At 30.5% G+C, this 23,160-nt stretch overlaps 1 protein-coding gene across 2 annotated transcripts; it reads left to right on the forward strand.

Moving 5' to 3' along the window:
* The first annotated feature begins 2,333 nt into the window (after positions 1-2,333).
* LOC110661223 (alanine--tRNA ligase) lies at positions 2,334-17,815 on the forward strand. 2 transcript variants are annotated; one of them, XM_021819797.2, is made up of 23 exons: positions 2,334-2,700; positions 2,911-3,149; positions 3,376-3,516; positions 4,155-4,301; positions 4,504-4,656; positions 5,204-5,333; positions 5,455-5,551; positions 5,796-5,916; positions 8,741-8,800; positions 10,468-10,518; positions 10,597-10,692; positions 10,927-11,028; positions 13,607-13,729; positions 13,968-14,111; positions 14,197-14,268; positions 14,362-14,437; positions 14,529-14,671; positions 14,755-14,863; positions 14,954-15,141; positions 15,700-15,789; positions 15,890-16,069; positions 16,166-16,345; positions 17,352-17,815. In XM_021819797.2, exons 1-23 carry the CDS (start codon positions 2,349-2,351, stop codon positions 17,421-17,423), a joined length of 3,066 nt encoding a protein of 1,021 aa, XP_021675489.2. In that variant the 5' UTR covers positions 2,334-2,348; the 3' UTR covers positions 17,424-17,815. The 2 variants fall into 2 exon arrangements, with proteins under 2 accessions (XP_021675489.2, XP_058004551.1); XM_058148568.1 differs by lacking the exon at positions 10,927-11,028.
* The last annotated feature ends 5,345 nt before the right edge of the window (positions 17,816-23,160 follow it).

Here is a 23,160-nt window from a genome sequence, read left to right on the forward strand (position 1 = left end):
TTTTGTCAACTTGGAGAGGGAGCTAGACCTTATTGCACCATGATAAAGAGAACTTGACTCACACAGTTCCTTACAAAACCATAACCATAATAGTCCTCACTTAAGCAAGTGTTATCTATATTAAGTTTAAAAACACCTATAAGGGAGGAGACCATCTAGGATAGGTCTCTGAATTACTGGCAACGACAACTTCCTGTTACTTGATTGGAAATCATATAGAATCCTGGAGGCTTAGTTAAGAGTAGCATTAGGATGTTGAGGCTGCTGTTGATATAAATTCTGGTTTCGAGTGTTCCAAGTGGCCAATGTAATTATGCAAACGAGCTCCCTATCTTCAACACAAAGTTGCTCAAAAACTTCTTGAAACCAATCTTCAATTGATGAAATGTGCCTCGAAATATTAAGATTAAATGCACCAAGCTGCCACACTTCATTACTAAAAGGGCAGTTTCAAAAGACATGAATCAAGGTTTCTAAGGAACCATCACAGCTGTAGCACGTATCAACCACTAGAACATGTCTCTTAATTAGCTTAGACAATACTGACAATAGGGGGATACATTTTATACACCAGACACTTCATTTTGGGAGGGATTGAGAGTTGCCATAGTGATTTCCAAAAGGTGCTACTTTCATATACAGTAGATGTGGAAGGACTGTTAGATTGCATCACTTTCATGGAAAAATGATAAGCACTACAAACTGTAAAATTTCTAAATTTCATGAAATGTCAAATTGAACAATCATGAGATGTTGTAGGTGATAATGGGATAGATTTGATTTGATCAGCTTCAAAAGGCATAAAATCTTATCAATAATATCTCCCTCCCATTGCAAATTAGTAAAATCAACTAATTGACTGACATATGCATTACAGTCCAAAATATTTGGAGGAGACCATACCTCAAAGTCATTATGATCTAGAAGCCAATTATCAACAAATTTTAATCAAACCCTCGTTGCTAACCAATCACCTAGAAACCCACTCTAAAATCCATTGAGTTAATATTAATACTTCTTTAAGCATAACTAGATTACAACCCATAGTTGTCTAAAAGAAATTACCTTGCCTAGAAGAAGCAAGTAAGAAGAGATGCCAAACCGAAACTAACCTCCAGCCTTGTTTAGCTAGCATGGCCAAATTAAAAATATGAAGATCATGAAAACCCATACCTCTAAATGCTTTGGATGCACATGAGTTTTTCCACAAGCACCGATGGGTGTGATGTTTTAAATGTTATTTTTAATGTTATAACAATTAATGATCATCCGTTTTAAGATATAATATGAGAAAAAGTCTTGTGAGTATAGAGAAATGAAAGGAGCCACAATATAAGTGGGGCAAATTACTATAAACTTCATTTTCAATTCTTTTAACGTTTTTCAATAAGCTTTATTAATTGTTTTACCTATAGTAAGTCAAATTTATTCTCTATTTTTATTAGATTTTGAGATTCGATGATTTTTCATTTTCAAATTTTATATAATTTTAGCTAATTAATTTAAAATATCAAATGGCAAAATTAATTATAATATATATAAAATAAATAAAATCCCGCTCATAGGGAGAGTAAAAATCTAGTGTCTTATATAATTGGATATTAAAATTTTAATGATAATTTATAAATTAAGAAAATATACCTATCATTATTTTATTTAATATTTTATTGACTAATAAAAAATTTCATGATTTAATGGAAGATAATATAATTAATGAAATTAAATTATAAAGACATTTAATTTGATTTTGAAATGATAAGAGCTTAATTAATTATGGTTAAAATTTATTAATTAGTTTTTGTTAAAGCATTCTCAATATATTGAGATTTTAAATTAAGTCCCTAAATTATAAAAAAAAAATTATGGCCGAAACCTTTAAATTGTAATAGTAATTTTTTTTAAAAAAAATAGTAAATTAAAAAAATATTTGATTTAACTTATATATTAATTTAAACTTATAAATATATAAAAATATAAATATTATATTTTTTATTAAAATAATTATAAGTGATTAATAAATAATTTATATATTTAATAAAAATTATTTATAGAAAGAATTATTATTAAAATTATTAAAATATATTAAATAAATATATAAAAAAATTTTAAAATTAAATAAAAATAATTTAATAATATAATAATATATTTCACCAAATTAATTTATAATTACTAAAATAATCTTAACTTATTATTTTTTTTTAATTTATAAGGTCAAATAAAAGTTAAAAATCAGTATGTATTTTTTTGAGCTTAAGGCATACACTCTAAAATTAATTAACCACTTAAAAATAAAAAATGAAAAAGAAAAAAAAGTAGAAAGCGAGACAACTGTTAGCGTTTGAACTTAAATGGAGAGAATAATATCAAGAGCATCATCATCATCTCTCTCTCTGCGTCTTCACTCGTTTGCTCATAAAAGCCCTCTTCTTCGCGCTCTCATTTCCTTAGTGGCGGTTGCTGCTAGGGTTTCTCCCAGTCAACCGCTTGCAACTCTCTTCGCTTCCTTCTCATCTTCTTCTTCTTCTTCTCCATCTTCTCGAATTCCAGTCATGCCGGGCTTAGATCCAAAGGAGCCCGAGTGGCCAGCGAAGAAAGTCAGAGATACTTTCATCAAGTTCTTTGAGGATAAAAATCACGTTCATTGGAAATCGAGTCCTGTCGTTCCTCTCAATGATCCCACTCTCCTCTTTGCTAATGCTGGTATAATTTCGATTTTAACCCTTTTTTTTGTTTTTAATTTATGGGGTTTATTTTAATTCGATTTTAACTTGTAATGTTTTTCTCTGATTATGTTTCTTCTCAGCTCTTTTAAACTATATATCTTCCAGTATAGTGGTGTTAGATTATCCACAAGAAGAAAGGAATGATACTGAATATGTGTATATATCTATTGGATGTTACTTTTCTCAGGCATGAACCAATTCAAGCCAATTTTTTTGGGAACTGCTGACCCCAACACCGCTTTGAGTAAGCTAACTCGTGCATGCAATACCCAAAAGTGCATTCGTGCAGGGGGTAAACATAATGATCTTGATGATGTGGGGAAGGACACTTACCACCATACTTTCTTTGAGATGTTGGGAAATTGGTCATTTGGTGCTTATTTCAAGAAAGAGGCGATTGAGTGGGCCTGGGAGCTTTTAACTAAGGTATTTTGGATGCCTAATTTACTAAGAGTTTATGTTCGTTCACTGATTGGCTTTTGGGATTTTGTTGGTTGTGATTCTTCTATATTCCTTTCGGTTATATAAATTGATATTGAAAATGCATTTTGGCGATGACTTTGTAACCAAAAATTTTCACCAAGTTTTAATAAATGCTATTATATTTTCCTCTCTTCCCTTCTTCCTTCTCAAATTTTTTATTGACTTACAGGTGTATAAGTTGCCTGCTGATCGGTTCTATGCTACCTATTTTGGTGGTGATGAGAAAGCTGGTCTTGCTCCTGATATTGAAGCAAGAGATATATGGCTTCAATTTCTGCCACCTGGACGTGTGCTACCATTTGGCTGTAAAGTAAGCATTTCTTCATCCACTTTTCCATACTTGTCTTGAGAAGGGTACCGCCATCTTTTTAATTTTTTCCCCATTTATTCCAATATATGAATCGAAAGATTTTCTCTTGAAATATTAATTTGCTGGAAATGGAGAATTGCTAGATGCAACTAAATTCCTTTTTTTCATTTGATAGATGAGATGTGCTGTTCATAAATTTATTTTTTTTAATTTTTTATTTTTGTTTATCTCCCTTGCAATCACCCAGGATAAGGAGTGATGCCTTTTTTGAGGCATTGATATATGTTAATATGCTCAGTTTTAGTTGTGGGATTTCTTTTTCTAGAAAAAAGAAAGACAAAGCTGTCAGGGATATTTGATCGCTGTTGATGCTTGTGTTAATATGCAATTAGTGGTGACATCGATTGATACAGAAACACATTTCTGATAACCATTTTTTTAATGCATGCTTGAATCTAAGATTTTCTGAACTTTGCTGTTAACAGGATCTTTTTAATATGATTTTACCATTCATATCATTGAATAATGGTTCATTTTTCTGTGCTGGTGGCGCTAATTTGACTTGTTTCAATTATGGAGCTGATATTGGGATTCAAAATTTTATATGTAATTATTAATTCCTTTTTGCCTCTGTATAGGATAATTTTTGGGAGATGGGTGATACTGGTCCTTGTGGCCCTTGTACCGAAATACATTATGATAGAGTTGGTAATCGTGATGCAGCACTATTGGTTAATAATGATGATCCTACATGCATCGAGATATGGAACCTCGTCTTTATTCAGGTATAGAAATTTAATCACATGTTATGACTCCGCTTATTAATTGGTACTGCTGTATGAGTTTTCCTCCAAAACAACTTTAGTAAACTTGGAACGTGCCATGCTTTTGAACATGTTGATTTTATTGTCTGCATGTGTTGTATTTGCTAATAATCTAAAATATTATTACTCTCTCTCTCTTTCTGATGTTTCAATGGTCCTTCAGTTCAATAGGGAAAGTGATGGCTCCTTGAAATCTCTTCCTGCTAAGCATGTTGACACAGGAATGGGTTTTGAGAGATTGACTTCTGTACTTCAGAACAAGATGAGCAATTATGATACTGATGTGTTCGTGCCCATCTTTGATGCTATCCAGCTGGTAAATTTTTCAATTTTTATTGCCCTTTTTTTTTTTTTTTTTGGGGGGGGGGGGGGGGGGGGGGGGGTGGTGCGCAAGGAGCTTTATTAAATCTTAAAGATGGCATAGTCTATGGAAATTTGTTCTCGATAGGGCATCCACCATTAAATTCTTAGATAAACTTGTTAACTGACTTGAATAGACTTGAATGCAAACTTGAATACATAAATTACTATTTAAATGATGTATATGATATAAAATATACTTAAAATTATGAAAAATTTAAATACCCAATAAGGATTGCGAGCCACTCGAGTATTATAATACTTAGCTCAATATGTCAAATTTGGGATCCACTTGATTAAAGAGTCAAATTTGAATATTTTGTGAGCAAGTTTGATTAGCTCGTGAGTAGCTTGACTCATTTTCACTCACCTCTAGATGAGGGATAATAGAAAGTCTTTGTCCAAATTTTTTTCCTAGTAAATTGTTCTTTTATCATGCTTTCTTGCGAATCAGGGAAAAAGGTTGTTGGTAATGCTTGTGTGTGCTTTAAAATTTTATGTAGGCAACAGGGGCACGACCTTATTCTGGAAAAGTTGGTCTTGATGATGTAGACAAGGTTGATATGGCCTACAGGGTTGTTGCTGATCACATTAGGACACTCTCATTTGCCATTGCTGATGGTTCTTGTCCAGGTAGACTAGTTGAGAATTGAGACCAAGATCATATTGTTTATGGAGGTTGGCAGTTTTGTGCTCTTATGGTTTGAATAAAGTCGATAGCTTGTATTATGTTTGTTGAATTGTTGCTATGTAGGCAATGAGGGTCGTGAGTATGTTCTCCGACGGATTTTACGCCGAGCTGTTCGGTATGGAAGTGAGGTCTTGAATGCTCAAGAAGGATTTTTTAATGGGTAGGAATGGAAAATACAGTTTCACTGTTGTGCTCATGTACTGTTTTGGGTACCATGCCTGGTGGGAGCTTGACATTCTGTTTAATCTCCTCTCTCTCTCTCTCTCTCTCCACCACCAGCGCACCCCCCCCCCCCCCCCAACACCCAAAAAAAAAAAAAAAGAAAGAAAAGATATGACATGACATTATAAAATCTTCAAATTAAACATTAAATACCCCAATTGATTTGATGTTTTGTGATGCAGGCTTGTAAATGTTGTTGTGAAAGTGATGGGTGATGTTTTCCCAGAGCTAAAACAAAATGAAGAATACATCAGAGAAATAATTGCAGAAGAGGAAGCAAGTTTTGGCAAGACTTTGCTTAAGGTAAGCCGTAAGCATTACTTTTGTGTTTCCCATGCGTCATGCCCTTTTTTTTCTTCTTTAATTTAGAAATACATAACCATCTTAGTTACATTGATTATGATTTGGCGCTCTCTCTTTGTCTTTCATTGATATTCTTTTCTTTAAGTTGAAAATCAATATGGCCAATACCTAGTTTTGTTGGTTTAATTATATATTGGGTTAATCATTAAAAATCCAATAAGATTGTCTAGCACACAGCACACACCCTTAATCCTTCCTTTTTCAAAACCAAACACTTTGGTGCTTGGCTTTATAAATTTCAACACTTTAGTCCTTATAAACCCCCAAAAATGTGTTCTTTCGTCAAAATGATGATGTTTATTTCCTCTTCTTTAGCCTATAAATGTTGGGAATGTTTACTTTTATACAGCTCAAGAACTAAAGTGCTTTCTTGATTTTGACGCAGGAAGGACCAAAGTGTAGATTAGGCCAAAACTTAGTGTTTTTTTTTTAATTGATTTATCAAATTATAATGACATGGGTATGTGTAGGTGCTGATGTCTTGAAAGAAGAATTTGTAGGATTAGTGAAATTGTAGGCATGGTAAAATTGTAAAACGAATGATTGTATGATGTAAGTATCTTATGATAGTAGAATCACAAACTTTTAGGTAGAAACACGTATGTAGAATCTTGTGTAGCTACATTTCATCTTTGCAAGGTTACAACTTACAACCCCATTATGGATGATCCATGAGTAGTAAATATAGAACACAGTGAAGTGCCACCTTGGTAGGCCACTTCAAGGATACAACTGCATTAAAAATCCCTAGGAATCCACCAAAAGGAAGAGAGGACACAATGTGGAGAAAACTCTAAATTTTGTTGATGCTGAACCACTTACATATGTTCCTTATAGCCCTATTTATAGGCTCAACCTTAATACCAACTAGGAAACTTGAATTCTACTATATATGCAAAATAATAAAACTACTTAAGGTAATGGTGGGGCTATTGCCATGGCCAAAATGGCTTTGGCCACTGCCTAGTTGACATCTTAAACCCTTGTCATGTAGCTTTGAACTTTCCTATTAATGAAGAAATACCTAATTCTCTCTCTTCACATCTTTGTTGCTGCTTCTCTCTCTCTCCCTCTCTCTTTCTCACTCCCTCTTCCTCCCTTTCTTCCCTTGACAGTACGCAATAAAATCTTTGCTTTCCCAAGATGCTCCTGCATCTCATTATATATATATATATATATATATATATATATATATATATGCACACTAAAACGGAATCCTATTTTACTGTTTCTATGAACAGTACTTTTTTTCTTTTGTTTTTTGAATGTCGTGTTTTCATGAAGACCAGGTAAAAAATTATCATCTGATGCTAGGCCATCATGACTCTCTCCAGTTATTCCCACTACTGAAGGTTTCATTTCCTTATCTGCTCCAAATCAAAACCGAGCATCAATCTTTTAAGCAACCCTTTCCGAACTTCTTTGGGAATTAACATTTCTAGATAAAAAAAAGAAAATAACTGCAAATTTTTTGGAAAATTTTTGAGTAACAATTTGATCTTCAAATATAAATTTCATTAATAATTTAGTTCATGCCGTTTAAATTTTGTTTTATTAACAATATAATCTGGGCATCTGAATTTTATATTCAAATAATTATGTATTTTATATTATATTAAATATTTTTATATTTATAATTATTTAAATATGAAATAATTAAAAAGAGTTAATAATAAACAATATATTTTACTAAATACTTAAATTTTTTATATTATGGTCTATAATTTTATGAAAAATTATTTATATGTAGTAGTATTTTTAATAATCAAATAATTATAAAAGTTCTTTTAACATGATTTTCAATAAAAATTATATAGAAGTTTATTTTTCTATGATATAAATAATTTATCTTAGCAATACATAATCATACATATACCGTTTAAAGTTATAATTTATTTAAAATTTTAAAAATTACATTTTAAATTAAATTTTCATTTAAATTAATTGTTTGAAAAATCATATTATTATCTGTTTAACACTTGATAAAATATATAATTATTTAAATATAAAATAAATAACTATTTAAATAGAAAATGTAGATACAAGGACTATTTTGTTAATAAAACAAAATTTTAGGGACTAAATTGCTTCAAATTGAAAAGCAATTAATAGCAGCGACTAGTTTGTTAACAAAGTTTAAATTTGAGGACCAAATCGTTACTTAAAAATAAATGAGGGACTGGCATGTGGATTTTGCTATACCTCAAAGGCTTTACCTTTTTCATTTTATTTTTCTTTTATATTTCTTTTGAAGGATCTCTTATATTTATTTAACTATTTAATTATTATGTTTATATTATTTTTATTTTTTATTTATATTATAATATTATATATTTAATCATGAAAAAGATAATAATAATTTCATTGTTAATCATTGTAAAATATAGAAAGAAATAAAATAGAGAAATAATTTATAAACTCATAGCAGCGCGCAGGCAACTTGGCTTGTAATTTTGTATATTCTTAACCTTGAGGAATGACAGTTTTGCTTTTAAGCCTAAGTTCTAGGAAGTAGGAACTGTTTAAATTTGTTGAGCTATATATATATATATATATATATATATATATATATATATATATATATATAACATGAAAAACTTGCTTCTTTGGTTGCTTGTGTTGGCTTCATTCACTTATTTCCACAAATGGCTGAAAAAATTTGAGAGTTTCTTAAGGTCTTCCTCTTTAAGGAACTTATTTTATATCTATGACATGTGCAATGGCATGTCTATCAGCAAGATTGACCAATCCTTCTTATTTTCAGGGAATTGAGAAATTTAAGAAGGCTGCCCAGGAGGTTCAGGGGAAGGTATTGAGTGGCCAGGCAAGTACATCCTCACAATGGTCTTTAATTTACAAAATTATACTTGTTCACAACCTAATTCACAACAAAAAGGATATTCCTCCTATGATTGATACACTGGGTGGAAGGAGAGATTTTCTGTTGATTTTACTTTATTTGTATCCATTGTTGTCACAAGTTGACTCATATGATTTTGCAATTTTAAGAGTTATAATCATACTGGTCAAAACATATAGAAAATTGAAACCAAATAAAATCGAGATAAATTCACGTCTTCAAATAGTGAAATCATAGTTGTCAAATCAAGAATCGAAATCTTCATTTTGTGAATCGAGAATCGAATTGTAAGATTCAATAAAAATTCTCAAAATTAATTAAAAATTATATATGTTCTAAAAAATAAGTAAAATAATATATCACAATGACATATTTTGATAAACATCATTTAGCTAATGAGAATGATGCTTTATAATAGAACGAAATATTCTTATTATGTCATGTTGTTTTATATTATAAATTATGAACTCTTGAATTGTAGGCAATGATTATCATTATGCATATACTGAAACTCCCATTTAAATTTGAACAAATAATTAAATAATAAGAAAGGATATTGGGTTAAATTAAAAGGTCAGAATATAGTAATATAAAATGTTATAATTTCACAACTATAATTAATTAGAGAAGTATATTAACAAAAAAAAAAAAAAAAAAAAAAAAAGAAAACGAAAGAAGAGGGGGAGGGAAAGAATGGCTAATGGAAGAAAATTAGCTAAGTAAAAGTTTTATATGCACCTTTTATGGTAAAAAATGAAGTGAAATATTAAATTTTGAAATTATAGGGTCTAACAACTCTTTAGAAAAAGAATTGACGGAATCTGTAGATTGATATTCATTTGCTAGATTGACTATTGAATTGTAGGATTCCGTTAAGATTCAGGTATATTTGAGATTCATCTTGTAGATTCAAATCGCTAGGGTGGGAAAGTGAATCGAATCGTAAGATTCTAACAATATTGAATGACACCAATGAAAGATCAATACGATTCTAAGATTTTGTATATTTGAAATTTCAAACTTTCAAATATTTCCTTTTAATTTGTGAAAATCTTGTCATTTGTTTATTTTAACATCATATATATATATATATTAATTTTTAAATATGGTAATATCTATTATTTATGCAACTACAATTATCTTTCATATACATTGCAATTTTTCTATATTATATTTTTTAAGAAAATTTTGTTATATTGTCAATGTCATAAATATGAGTTAATTTCTATATATTATTCATCAAAACATATAATATTTTTGTTTATATTTAATATATTCTTATTTGTATTTAAATTTTTGGAAAGTTGGAATTATGCTTTCAAATATGAGGTTCATGTGTGTGTGTGTGTGCGCGGGCGCTTGCGCGCGCTTGCGCGCATTGATTTATCATCTTATTGAATGATTTTAATTATTCTCATATTGATAACTTGGTGAAGAAAATAAAATTAAAATAATTGACTTAACAATTAATTAAAAGGCTTGTTTATAACTTTTTGTAATGATATAGGTATTTTCCAAGATCTTTTTATGATTTTATGATTCAAGTTTATACACTCATCACTGATTTTAGGTTAAAAAAGCGAGTTTAACAACCTTTCCTATATCCAAACATGTTCACCTCTTGGTTGCAGGATGCATTTGTCTTGTGGGACACATATGGCTTCCCATTAGATTTGACGCAGGTATGCAGGGTGCTTTCTTGTTCCATTATATATGTTTATTTTGCGTCAGTTGTATCTTGATGGTTAAATTCCCACCAGTTGATGGCAGAAGAAAGAGGATTACGAGTTGATATTGAGGGTTTCAATAATGCCATGGATGAGGCAAGGGAAAGATCAAGGAATGCCCAAAATAAGGTATTTGGACTTTGCTTTGTCTCTTCTGCTTTTGTGAATTTGTTGTTAATATAACTCGATAGAGTTGCTTGCCAAATGCCTTTCCTAACATATTAGTCTAATGCAATAAGACCAGGAAAAAAATTAGTATAATTAATCGGCTAAAAGGTGATACCAAAGGAGCAAAATTTTGTATGTGTAAGAAACTGACTGGATATTTGGTGTGTGACCTTTCCTTGCCAATATTCTTGGCAGCAAGCTGGTTGCAATATTGTCATGGATGCTGATGCTACATCTGTGATGCACAAGAAGGGTGTTTCTGTAACAGAAGATTCCTATAAATTTATATGGTACCAGGTTAGAGAGACAGTACTTACAGGCTTTTTTACTTGTATTTTATTTCAATTTTACTTGTGTGAGGAGCCCTTTTGCCATTTCCCCTTATTATTATTTATTTATTTATTTTTGCTGAAGCCTTTCCCTTCAATTGAACTTTTACTGGAGTTGGACAAGTGGTGACAAACTGCATTGCTTATGGTTTTAGACATTTGAGTTGAGACGTGCTGCGTGTCTGACCAAAATGACCATTTATAGATTCAAGAAAATACCCCCAAACAATTTCTTTTCAAAAATCGGGGCAGTTGATGCATTGCATGCAATTCTTTTTTCTTGACTCATCAAGAGCTCTTGTAAATAATTTTCAAAGATGTAATCAGAGTTAAAAAAAAATATGAAATTTTTATTTTATATTTTAAATGAATAATATATACTTTTTTAGCTTAAAAATATAATATAATTTTTTAAAAAATATATAATTTATTTGTATATGTTTCATTTTTTATTAATTATTTATAAAAAATAAAGATTTCTTATTAACCATACTTTAATTTATTTAAAGGTAATTTTATTTTATTAATTTAATTGAAAATAATTTTTATTTTATATTATTTATAAATTTTAATGTGTTTTCAGTGTACTAGTCATTATCTATTTAATTTAAAGTAAATTAATATCTTTAATTTGAGCCATTTTATACGCTGTATCGATTATTGAATACTATTAAAATGTGTTAACCCTTTTTCATAGGCTCACGTTCAATTTATAAAATAAATTTAAATGATCAAATTAATGTTTAGTCATTATGTGTTAGGAATTAAATACTATAAATATATAAAATTTGAATCAAGCAAGTAGATAATATGTTTAAATTCTAATTCAAGATCAATATCAAATGCACTGTCTATATTTAAAATTTAAATTTTATAATAAATTTAAAATTTTTAATATTTATTCTATTGTTTTACTTTAAAAAACATATAATTTATTAACTATTTATTCAATTGAAGAAATCAATTAAAATAATTAATAGTTTATTGATATATGTAAAAAATAAGGAAAATTAAGTCATTATTGAATTTGCTAGCACTAATAAATAAACAAAATTAACAACTTAACTGCATTTATCACTATTCGTCATTATGCTAATACACTATAAGAAAAAGCACTTTCATTATTCCTAAAAATAGTGAAAATACCATTTCAGTCATTTTTTCTATTTATCTTCTTTTTTACTATAAATCAAAATGAACCAAAGCTAAAATGTGTATAGTTTCCCAATGGGAAAGTGTGATATAATATAGTATGAGATGGATGATATCCTTGATAACGCTTCTTAGTTTTTCTCTTTTAATTTCTCTTAATTGATTGATCTTAGGCATTTCACATGATATAGCTTAACGTAGCTAAAAAATAAAAATAATGTAAAATAATTATTTTTTTGCTAATGTTTATTTATTATTTTTTAAGGTTTGGGATATCCAAGACTTTTTTTCTCCTTGAAAAAGATGGGATAACTTTTTTATATTAATGTACGAGTTAATACTTCAAAATATCAATGTAAAATTAAAAAAATGTTATATTATAGTAAGTAATTTTGTTGGTAAGTGAACCTATTTTCAATTATATTACCTATCTGTATATCTTTAGGATATATTATAAAAATTAGGTTATTTTTTTTAATTTTTTTTATAACAATTAAATATTTTCAAACAGTTTATGTGCACAAAATTTAAAAAAAAAATATATATATATATATATATATATAAGGAGAGTAGTACAACATGACCTAGAAGCATTACATATTTCCGAGGATTTAACCCAAAATCGTTTAGAATGGAGAAAGAGAATCTATATAGCCGATCCCAAACTCTTGGTATAAAGGCTTAGTTGAGTGGAGTTGAGTATATATATATATATATATATATATATATATATATATATACCTGCGGTTGTAAACCTCGGGTAAGCATGCTTGTCTCAACTAATTGATATGGGCTTGTGAAGTTAAGAGTCTTAGAGAAATATGTTCTACGGTGTAATTGTACATTTTGAGTACATTTCTTATAATGGTCTCCTTTTAATCTTCTCGAGACCAATAGATCAACTCACTACACTAAATGTCTTAATTAGCTTAATGAACATTTTTTTTTTCAATTAAATGTTCATATGTCTATGTGGCATTTTGATGTGGAGGGTATACTTAAGAGAAATTCACTGCTTAATATGAATAGTGATCAGATTTCTTCACTTCATTAAATAGTAGTTATGGTGACCTGTAGACCTATACAGCATTTTTGAAAAACCAAAAATGTGCTCCTGTTTAGGGAACTGTGCTGTGGTTTGAACGTATTCTTCCGTCTACATATTGGAAATCCCTCTTGAATGTTTGACCACTTCGTTCTTAAAGCCATGTGCTTGGGCTCCTGAACTGCAATATCTTTAGGTTCATTTGTTACATAGCAATGTGCCTATTCTTCCTGTTTATCAGGAAATACAAATACACTGGTCTTTTCAGCCCTACCCTTTAAGACATAAGTTAATCTATATTTTTTGATCATCCTGCTTATGGTTTCTGCTATTGCTATTTGCTTTTCAGGACCATGAAAGTGTAATAAAAGCCATCTACACCGGTTCTAAGTTCTTGGAAAGTTCTACCACTGGCAATGAAGTTGGTATAGTTTTGGAATCCACTAGTTTCTATGCTGAGCAAGGTGGCCAGGTATTGTCATTAGAATTGGTTTTCATACTTGCAATGAGATGTGTCAAATTATAATTGATGGGCATATGGGTTTCAAGTTGTGCAGGAAAAATTTGTTGAATTTATAGGCAGAGTAACATGTTAACTGCTTGCCAAGATGATGCTGCAGTACACTTTTATTTCTTTAAAGTTTAAACCCAAGCAGACCTCTTTCTTCTATCGTTTTTGTATCTTATGAGTCTTACTCTTCTGGTTGTAGATTTTTGATACTGGAACAATTGAAGGCACTTTTGGGTCATTCCAAGTTTCCAATGTCCAAATTTTTGGAGGATTTATTCTTCATATTGGTTCTCTTACTGAAGGAGGCAGCAAATTCTGCGTGGGTGATAAAGTTATCTGTAAGGTATATCTTGCAACATGCAGCTGCTCCGTGTGTAATTCTGATGATTTTTACTGTTTATAGTAAACTCTTCTAATGACTTGTGCAGGTTGACTATGATAGGCGTAAACTCATTGCTCCAAACCATACTTGTACACACATGTTGAATTTTGCTCTCAGGGTATGCTTTATTGACATTCATACATGGATATTCTTAATTTGTATTTCATGGCTAAAGACAGTGCATTTCTGAGTTCTAATTGTTTGAGTTCAGGAAGTGCTTGGCAATCATGTTGATCAGAAGGGATCGATTGTTCTTCCTGAAAAATTAAGATTTGATTTTTCTCATGGTAACACTTATTTCTGAGGCATATATATACATGTTCAATATGCTTTTGTATCCATGGGATTGTTTTAAACTTGCTGCTGAAATTTGTATAGGCAAGCCAGTGGATCCTGACCATTTGAGAAAGATTGAGTCAATTGTGAATGAGCAAATCAAAGCAGAATTAGAAGTATCTGCAAAGGAAGCAACTCTTTCTGAAGCCAAGCATATCAATGGTTTACGAGCTGTTTTTGGAGAAGTAACCTGGCATTTCAATCGCTATTTTATGAAATCTGTTTTACATATGTGAAGTTTTTCATTGTCTTGTCTGCTTGGACTCAGGTCTATCCGGACCCAGTTAGAGTTGTGGCAATTGGTCGAAAAGTTGAGGACCTCCTAGCCGATCCAGAAAATAATGAGTGGCTGTCAATCTCAGCAGAACTCTGTGGAGGTTATTTTCTTCTCACTTTTTAGTGCCTGCATGCTTTTAAGTTTTCCACTGAAATAGTCCGTAAATTCTTCACAAAATAAAAACTTTTAGGGACACATATTTCAAATACAAGGGAAGCAAAGGCATTTGCTCTGTTATCAGAGGAGGGAATTGCAAAAGGAATTCGAAGAATAACTGCCGTGACAACTGATAGTGCTTTTAAGGCTATGGAACTAGCATCATCACTTGAGCAGGAGGTTGATGAGACATCCAAGACAGAAGGAAGCTTGCTGGAAAAGGTAATTTTTTTTATTGATTTTTTATTTTTTATTTTTTTTATTTGTTTGGGCGGCAGACATGGCTTTGTCTTGTCATGTTTGGCCTCCACTTCCCTCGTAGCTCATTGGGAGGATCTCCCTTTTTCTCCCCCTTCCTACGCCATTAATTTTAATTTTTAATATTTCTCTAGTGTACATGCTGCTAATTTGATATCTGTTATTTAGATGAGTGCTGCTTGTGTTATTTAGTTACATGGTACTTCAGGCCCTTAATATCTAAAGAAATGTAGAAAAAGTTTTTTAGTAGGACCTGGATCTATTCTTGAACAAGACTCTGAAACAAAGGATCCGTTAGGAAGATTCATGGCTTTGAAAAAATTTCGAATTATTGTGCGTCAAAAGCATTGATTACTTTGGTATTTGGCTACTTCGTCTTTGAAGTGGCTTCTTGATTGTTATCAGATGATATGATAGAAATGGAATTTTATCAAGTAGTTGTAATTGTGGATTACTAGAAGATTGTTTAATTATTATATGTGATGGCAATTGAATATGTGTATATATATTTCCATTCAACAGAAAGTAGCCTCTTTAAAAAGTCGCGTGGACTCGGCACCTATTCCAGCAGCCAAGAAAGCTGACATTAGGTCTAGGATTTCTGTACTTCAGGTATTGCTGCTAGGCTAATGTGTATTACTATCTATTCTCTTGGTTCCATCACGTGCTTTTGTCTCTGATTCTGGATTATATACAAAAATTACTTTATCAGAATCAAGTAAGAAAAGCACAAAAGAAGATTGCTGAAGAAAATATGCAGAAGGCTGTCAAGGTTGCAACAGAGATGGCTGAAGTTGCTGCTTCAGAAGGGAATGAATTCTGCATTTCTCGTGTTAATGTTGGTTTAGATGCAGCTGCAGTCCGTGAGGCAGCTATGAAAGTCTTGGCGAAGGTGGTTAACTTTTCATGGTTTTGTTATAACTTTGCATTTTGAATTAGTGTACAATCATGCAAAAGAAGTGTCGATTGTCTCTTGTTGGGTGGACAGGGGCTTTCAATTATGGTTTTCAGTTTGGATGAAACTACAAACAAGGTTGTGGTGTGTGCGGGAGTGCCAGAAAAGTCGGACATCAGCAAAAAGCTGGAGGTGTCTGAGTGGTTAACTGCTGCATTGGAGCCACTGAATGGGAGGTGTGGTAAAGGAAAGGGGGGTCTTGCCACAGGCCAGGTTAGTAGTAATGTAGTATTGACGTGGCTGCGGTCCATATAGTTATGAAAAAATTTGATATTTATCCCTTCAAAAAATTTGAACAAGCTCAACTCGCAAGTATTCCACATTGTTAATGAATGGATCAACTTCTTATTTTTAGAGTGCTAGAACTATGTAATGAAGTATATTGTTATTATCTTTTTGGTTTCTTTGGTAGTTTGATAGGATGGTTTTGTTTGGTTTGATGATTAAGAGGTCTTTCAATATGTTTCTTCTTTGCACACCGAGTATTTGATGTGAAATTGCTGATCAAATAGCGCTGAATCGTAAACAAATTGAGCTGAGACTTAGAAGAGCTCAGGCTTGGCTCATTAAAATTTTTTTAAGTTTGAGCCGAGCTTGAGTGTGACTTGTTAAGAAAATAAGCCGAATATCAATAAGCTCAAGCTTGCCTTGTTTAGAAAACGAGCCGAGCCGAGAACTCGAGAGCAGTTTGACTCATTTATAGTTACAGTGAGTTTTAAGTTTAGGGCTAAGAAGTTCAAAACTACCTAACTTTTATTAGGCTTAAGTTTAAAACTAAATAATTTTAGTCAAACAGAGTCAGTTCGCGATTCAGTTACAAATTAGCTCGCAAATCTATTAAATAAGCGATCTCGCGAGCTTTAACGAATTGAATGTCAATAAGCTTGAGCTCGGCTTGTTTATTAAATGAGCTTAAAAATTAGACTTGAGCTTTGAAAATAAATGAGCCCAAAATTTAGGTTCGAGTTTTGCTCATTTAGAAAACAGAGTCAAGCCTAAAAATTAGGCTCGGGCTTGGCCCTGGCTCATTTAGAATATAAATCAAGTCAAGCTAACTTTTATCAACCGAGCCTCAAATAGCTTATTTCATTTACAGCCCTAAATAGTGCAGACTAGTGTGCCTTTATTTTATTTTTCAGAATTTGTTTTTTTCCAACTGCTAATAAGTAACGACTATTGATTTTTATTCTTTAGTAATATTATGATGGTTTTATTTCAGGGAACAGATGGAGTACATGTTGAGAAGGCTATGGATTTGGCAGCCGCTTTTGCGCAGATGAAGTTGACATGATAGAAGGATTTACAGTGCTGGCTTTGATGACGCAATATGGTATTGGTGGTTAATAGACTTGATTCTTATTAAAGTTTATCTCAACACACAGATCATACAATTGCAGCTGCAAGCAACTAGCTAATTGAAGGCAACGATCTGAGTTAATATATGACGGCATATGTTTCTTCACTAAATGCATCATATATTACATCTGCCATATAACAAGTGGAGTTTGTTTTTCTATTTTATCATAAGTAATTTTACGAGAGCTGACTGAAGAGATGAATGATATTATTGGAGTGGAAAATTCTGGTAACCGTTAGGAAACATAAACATAGAAAAAAGGGGAAGTTTGATTGTTTGATGAACTGAAACTGCAAAATAAAATCTCAACTTCATTGTTTGATAAATCAGTAGGGGAATGAACAAACTGAGGGGCATTGATTCTTCCTCGTGGGCTTGGACTCCCGTCGGCTTTTTATCAAATATATTGTGAGCGTGATGACGCAATTTTGATGCTTGAAACAGATGGTGCCAATCAAACAGAACTAGCAAAAGAAGTTGCATAGGGTAAAATAATTATTTTTAAATTTAGCAATTAGAAGTGAAGTGATCCATGACAAAATTAAGGCTTGCATTTATTTGAAAAATAATTTATTTAATAAGAAAATATTATTTAGTTTATGTATTTTAATAAAATTAATTATCTAGTTATTATATTTTAAAAAATATATTGTTTAGTTACTGTAAAAATTTTCATTAAATTATTTAGTTTTTTTGTTTAATTTTTTGTTAATCATACTATTTATAATATTATTTAGTCTTTTTATTTTAAATAATTTAGTTCTTCAATTTTAAATAAATAAATTAATTAATCTTTGTATTATGAAAAATATTATTATTTAATTTTTTCGATTTAGTAAAATTAATTAGTTGGTTTATTTATTTTGAAAAATATATTTTTAAATAAAAATTAAAATTTTATTATGTAGAGATTAATTTTAAATCTTTTAGGCATTATTTTTTTTTGTTTTCTCTATTTAGAAATAATTTTATATAATTATTTAAAAATTTAAAAAACTAATTAACTTTTTAGTGTAGGTGGTTTATACAATTTTTATTGACAGATGAAGGCAAATAGAATAAGAAGGAGAAAGGAGTGGGTGTAGAGGTAAAGATATATGAAGAGAAAAATAAGAAATAATAAGAAAAAAATAATGGGGAGAGAATTATGTTAGTTTAGGTATAAAAAATAATTATAGAATTAAATAGTTAACAGTCAAATGATAAGAACTAACTATTATATTTTTCTAAAATATAGAGATTAATTAATTAGTTTTATTAAAATAAAAGAACTAAATAATAGGTTAATCAATATTTACTAATGAAAAATTTAACGGAAGGATTAAATAGTTTATTGAGAGTTTTTACAAAGATTAAATAGTATATTTTTTAAAATATATGAATTAAATAATTAATTTTAAATAAAATTAAAAGAATTACAAGTTCCATAAATTAAAAAATAAAATTTTACTCAATCGGAGAAAAAAAATAAAACATAAAAATTGAAAATTAGAAGCAGATGTGACCAATTTATAAACATAAATCAAATACTATATATAATTGTCAATTAACTCAATTACTAAAATGATAAGTAATTTTAAAATTTACGGATATGTTTAATTAAAATTGAAAATTTAATGAAAAAATGTATGGATTTTTTTTTTGTTGAATATGCAATTTTTTTATAGGTTAACAAATAAATAGAAACACATGCGACAATATTTTAATTAAAATATAAATTTTATATAAAAATTAATAAATATTTTAAAACTATATAATTACTTTTGTACATAAAATAATAAAATGGAATCTCACCAAACTTCATATTCAATTAATTTTATACGCGCTCGTAGCGAAGATTGTGATTGACCTTTTTTCTTTAAATAATTTTTTATTTAAAAAATATTGTGCTAATCCGAGCAAATAATAGCAAAATCGCAATACTATAATATTTAATTTAAATTTGATTTGCATATTTAACGAGTAATTGTCTTGCAAATACTTTTTACGAGCGGATGACCAATATTTTTCTACACATGAAAGACTAATTTTTATTTTTATTATAAAAAAATAATTAAGAAGAGGCTCTAATTCATAGTTATAGTTTATCATCAACTTCATTGAGTGATTATAGTAGAGTTTACTGATCACCTATTAAAAAAGATGATTAGTGAGATTTGAACTTTTAACTTTGTAGAAGCGTTAGGAGAGTCTTATAAACAAAATCAATCATTGAATAAAAAATTTATAATATTAATTAAAAAATTATCTAAAAAATGATAATAATATTGATAATAAGCTGTGGTTTGACCCATACACAGAACGTAAACCACTCAAAAATGAATTTGAAAATTAGATATAAATCAAGGAAAGTGTTAGACACCTTTATCTGCTTGACCATTATAAATAATATCTATTTAGTTACTTTTCAATTTTAATGTCATTTTAGTTAATTTAACCTTTTGATCATTTATATGCAATAAAACATTAAAATATACATTTAAGCATAAAGAACATAAAGCAAGCTAAAATAGGCTGAAGTAACAAACATAAAATGATTTCAAAAAAAGAAAATGCAACCATTCAAAAAAATATAAAGTACGCATAAATATGTGTTTGAGGCACTTTTAAGCATATTACCGAAGCTTAAAGAGGCATATATAGTTCTTGGAAACAAAAAGGGAACATCAATTTAAGCAAGAAAGAAAAAAAAAAAAAAAATCAACAAAAGCAATGTTTTCCAAGAAGAGGCATGTGTCCCTTCTGTCCCACAAGTAGGTCCCCATTGAAAGGTGGTTCCTGCTTCGTAGTAAAGTCAACAAAAAATATGTGTGCATAGGCTAATTATCAAGACATGTTTATAAGCATGTTAGAAGCACATTCTAAACATTTAAACTACTATAAACATCGAAGAAAGAATTAAATTCACACGTTAGATAAGGATCTATCAACCAAAAGAGTTCTTCACCTATGAGGTGAAATCCTCTTGATGTAATGCACACCATGTTTGAGTGTTGAAAGGAAACAAACACATCAAAAATAGGTCAATAAATCATAAGTAACATGTTGGAACCAAGAAGAGGCACGCACGTAGGCTTTCTTCTTCTTCTTTCTCTCTCTTTCTTTTTTTTTTTTTAGACATTTAGAAAATGTTTTTACTGAAAAGGGATGAGGAAGAATATAATTATAAGGGGTGAATTATGCCATGGTGGATTTTTCAAACAAGAAGTTGCAGATTAAATCAGAGACTTGAGCAAGAAACAATAATCGCTATTATAAATTGCGATTAGACGATGCAGCAGAAAATCTCTACGTGCCGTCAATATGGTCGATACTATAAGTGGCGATTAGACTGTACCAATCCGAGCAAGTTGCAGATAATATCCACGACTTACTTACCTAGCCCTGCCTTTGAATAACTTCACCCATTCACAAACACATTTCATACATGCACAAACTCGTGCACTATGTGAGGAATAGGCCGCGTGGGTAGAACTGACTATTAAAAATCGGTTTGTGAGGGGAAGGTGCAAAGAGACTTGTTAACCTCTCACCAAGATCATTCCTTAGCAATGTGGGAAAGTAAAAAATGACAATTGCGAGAAAAAAAATGACAAGTTCTGTTAGTTAAAAATTTTGTGTAAATATGGAGCGTAAGGAAATAACATTTGTGAAGGCAAAAGTGAAGACTAAATATGTGGATGTTAAATAGAAGACCGAATGTGTTAAGAGGAAGGCAAAGAATCTGTTGTTCGAAGGAAAGACGCACACATATTTTGCCTGCAGATGATGAAGTGGACGAAAAAAGAGAGTCTATTGGATTAGCACCTACATATGAAAAAGCAAAACGAACTATGGAAGGACGAATGCAAAAGAAATAACTGCCTGTTTTTATCATGGCATGTTAATAGATATGCTATGAATTGTTTATTATGAAAAATTATGTTGTAAATTAAAAATATAACTACTCTAAAATTTTAATAGGGAGTATGCCATTTTCATCAATTGTTGATATTATCGTTAAAAAAAAAATAAAAAAAAAAATAAAATAAGGGTAACTTACAATAAAGTTTTTAAAGTATAATAAAATCCACATATTAATATTTAGTTTAAGTTTGTGTAACAATTTAGTCCTCAAATTTTACTTCCATTAGCATATTAGTCCTATTAAAATCAAACTCAATTTTTCGTTAGTTTCTACGAAATGATGTAAATGCCTCTTTGATATATTAGAATAAATATATTTTAACGTCCACAAGCTTATGTCCATATTTGCTTTTCACTTCCCTTCTTAATGCGTTCTCTTACCTCAACAAGGATCTTATCAAGTAGCATGTCCCTCTTTTTTTAAAAACCACTCATGATCCTATCAAACCTGTTAATCCTACTAGCTTTAATTTCTAGACAAAAGAAGTCCACCGTACTGGAAGAGCTTTTGGCGTCAATTTGAGTGCAAGAGAGAATAAGCTAGTCCGTGTGACCAGCGGGAATTCTGACTTGGGTTCTCAAATAGTGAAGGAGTTCTTGGCTAATGACTACCTTGTTTGAGTCACGATTCAAAACTCAAGTTGGTAAAACATATATTTTTCTAAGGTTGTGCTTAAGAATGAATTGAACAGAGGCATTCCTTTTCTTAGTTTCTTGCAATTGTTTTACTATCAATTTTAACTAGATGAACGGGATAGATTTTATTTTTCTTCTATGTATTCCTATTTTGATTTTTATTTCAAACCCATCTTTTGGTTTTGCATTAACGGCTGATTTGATAAATATAAAGGGACTAATGAAAGATGAAGAGATAAACCAATTAGAAAGTGTTGTGGTAGCAAAGATACAAGATTTGGAAAGTCTTTGTGATGCATTTAAAAGTTGTGTAGAAGTCTTTTTTTTGTACCCTCGAGGACATGCATATGCAGGCAATAAGGGTCTCAATAATGAAAATTCTAAAGGATTAAAAGTCCTTATGAACACCAAAAGAAATGAAGAAAAGATCATAGTGCACTAAAGTAGGGTTTAAAAGGACCAAAGAGGTAAAAATCCAGGGTGAGCTTCAATGAGCCCATCAGGACCTAGGTTAAGGCTTGGAGGGCTTGGAGGCCTATGCCATTCGACCAGGCCAAGTTTTAAGGCCTTTAAGGCCTTAACAAGGCTAAGGAGGCCTTGGACCCCATATGGGCATAATTATGGCCTATTTGGCCATAAAGTGAGAAAGAGTGAGTGGGAAGCTTCTTTGCCTATTTGGAAAGATTCGGATGTATTAGGAAACATATAAATATAATTGAGAGTCAAAAAATGAAATGAAAAGCAAGGGATATGGTGGATAGATTTTAGGGGAAGAAAAGGAAAGAGAATAAAGTCAAAATATGCAGGAAATTAGGTCAAATCCTTATTTTGTTTTGCTAGGATTGACTTCCTATATAGTAAAAACTTTATAAATACCTCACCCTATCTCCTATTAGAGCACCTAAGGCATATTTTGGAGAAGCAATAGTTGCTTTAAGACCCTCTCCCATGCCCCAATAGCCATAAAAGACTCTCCACAAAAAAAAAAAAAAAAAACCTAGCCAACCTATACATACAACCCCCTACACATGCAAAACCCTACTCCATTAAAAGAAATATGAGCTTTTAGTGTTCTTTTCGCCCATGGAAAAATAAACATCTCTTAATCTACATCTTAAGGTGTTTGCAA

This window comes from Hevea brasiliensis, chromosome 6 (assembly GCF_030052815.1).
Source record: "Hevea brasiliensis isolate MT/VB/25A 57/8 chromosome 6, ASM3005281v1, whole genome shotgun sequence".
Classification (NCBI taxonomy): Eukaryota; Viridiplantae; Streptophyta; class Magnoliopsida; order Malpighiales; family Euphorbiaceae; genus Hevea; species Hevea brasiliensis.

Bases quoted from the DNA above. Each gene is read 5' to 3' on its own strand.
- LOC110661223 (XM_021819797.2), top strand. From the start codon at position 2,349: ATGGAGAGAATAATATCAAGAGCATCATCATCATCTCTCTCTCTGCGT. The intron at 2,701-2,910 runs GTATAATTTCGA...TACTTTTCTCAG, and splicing joins TCTCCTCTTTGCTAATGCTG to GCATGAACCAATTCAAGCCA. The intron at 4,302-4,503 runs GTATAGAAATTT...ATGGTCCTTCAG, and splicing joins GGAACCTCGTCTTTATTCAG to TTCAATAGGGAAAGTGATGG.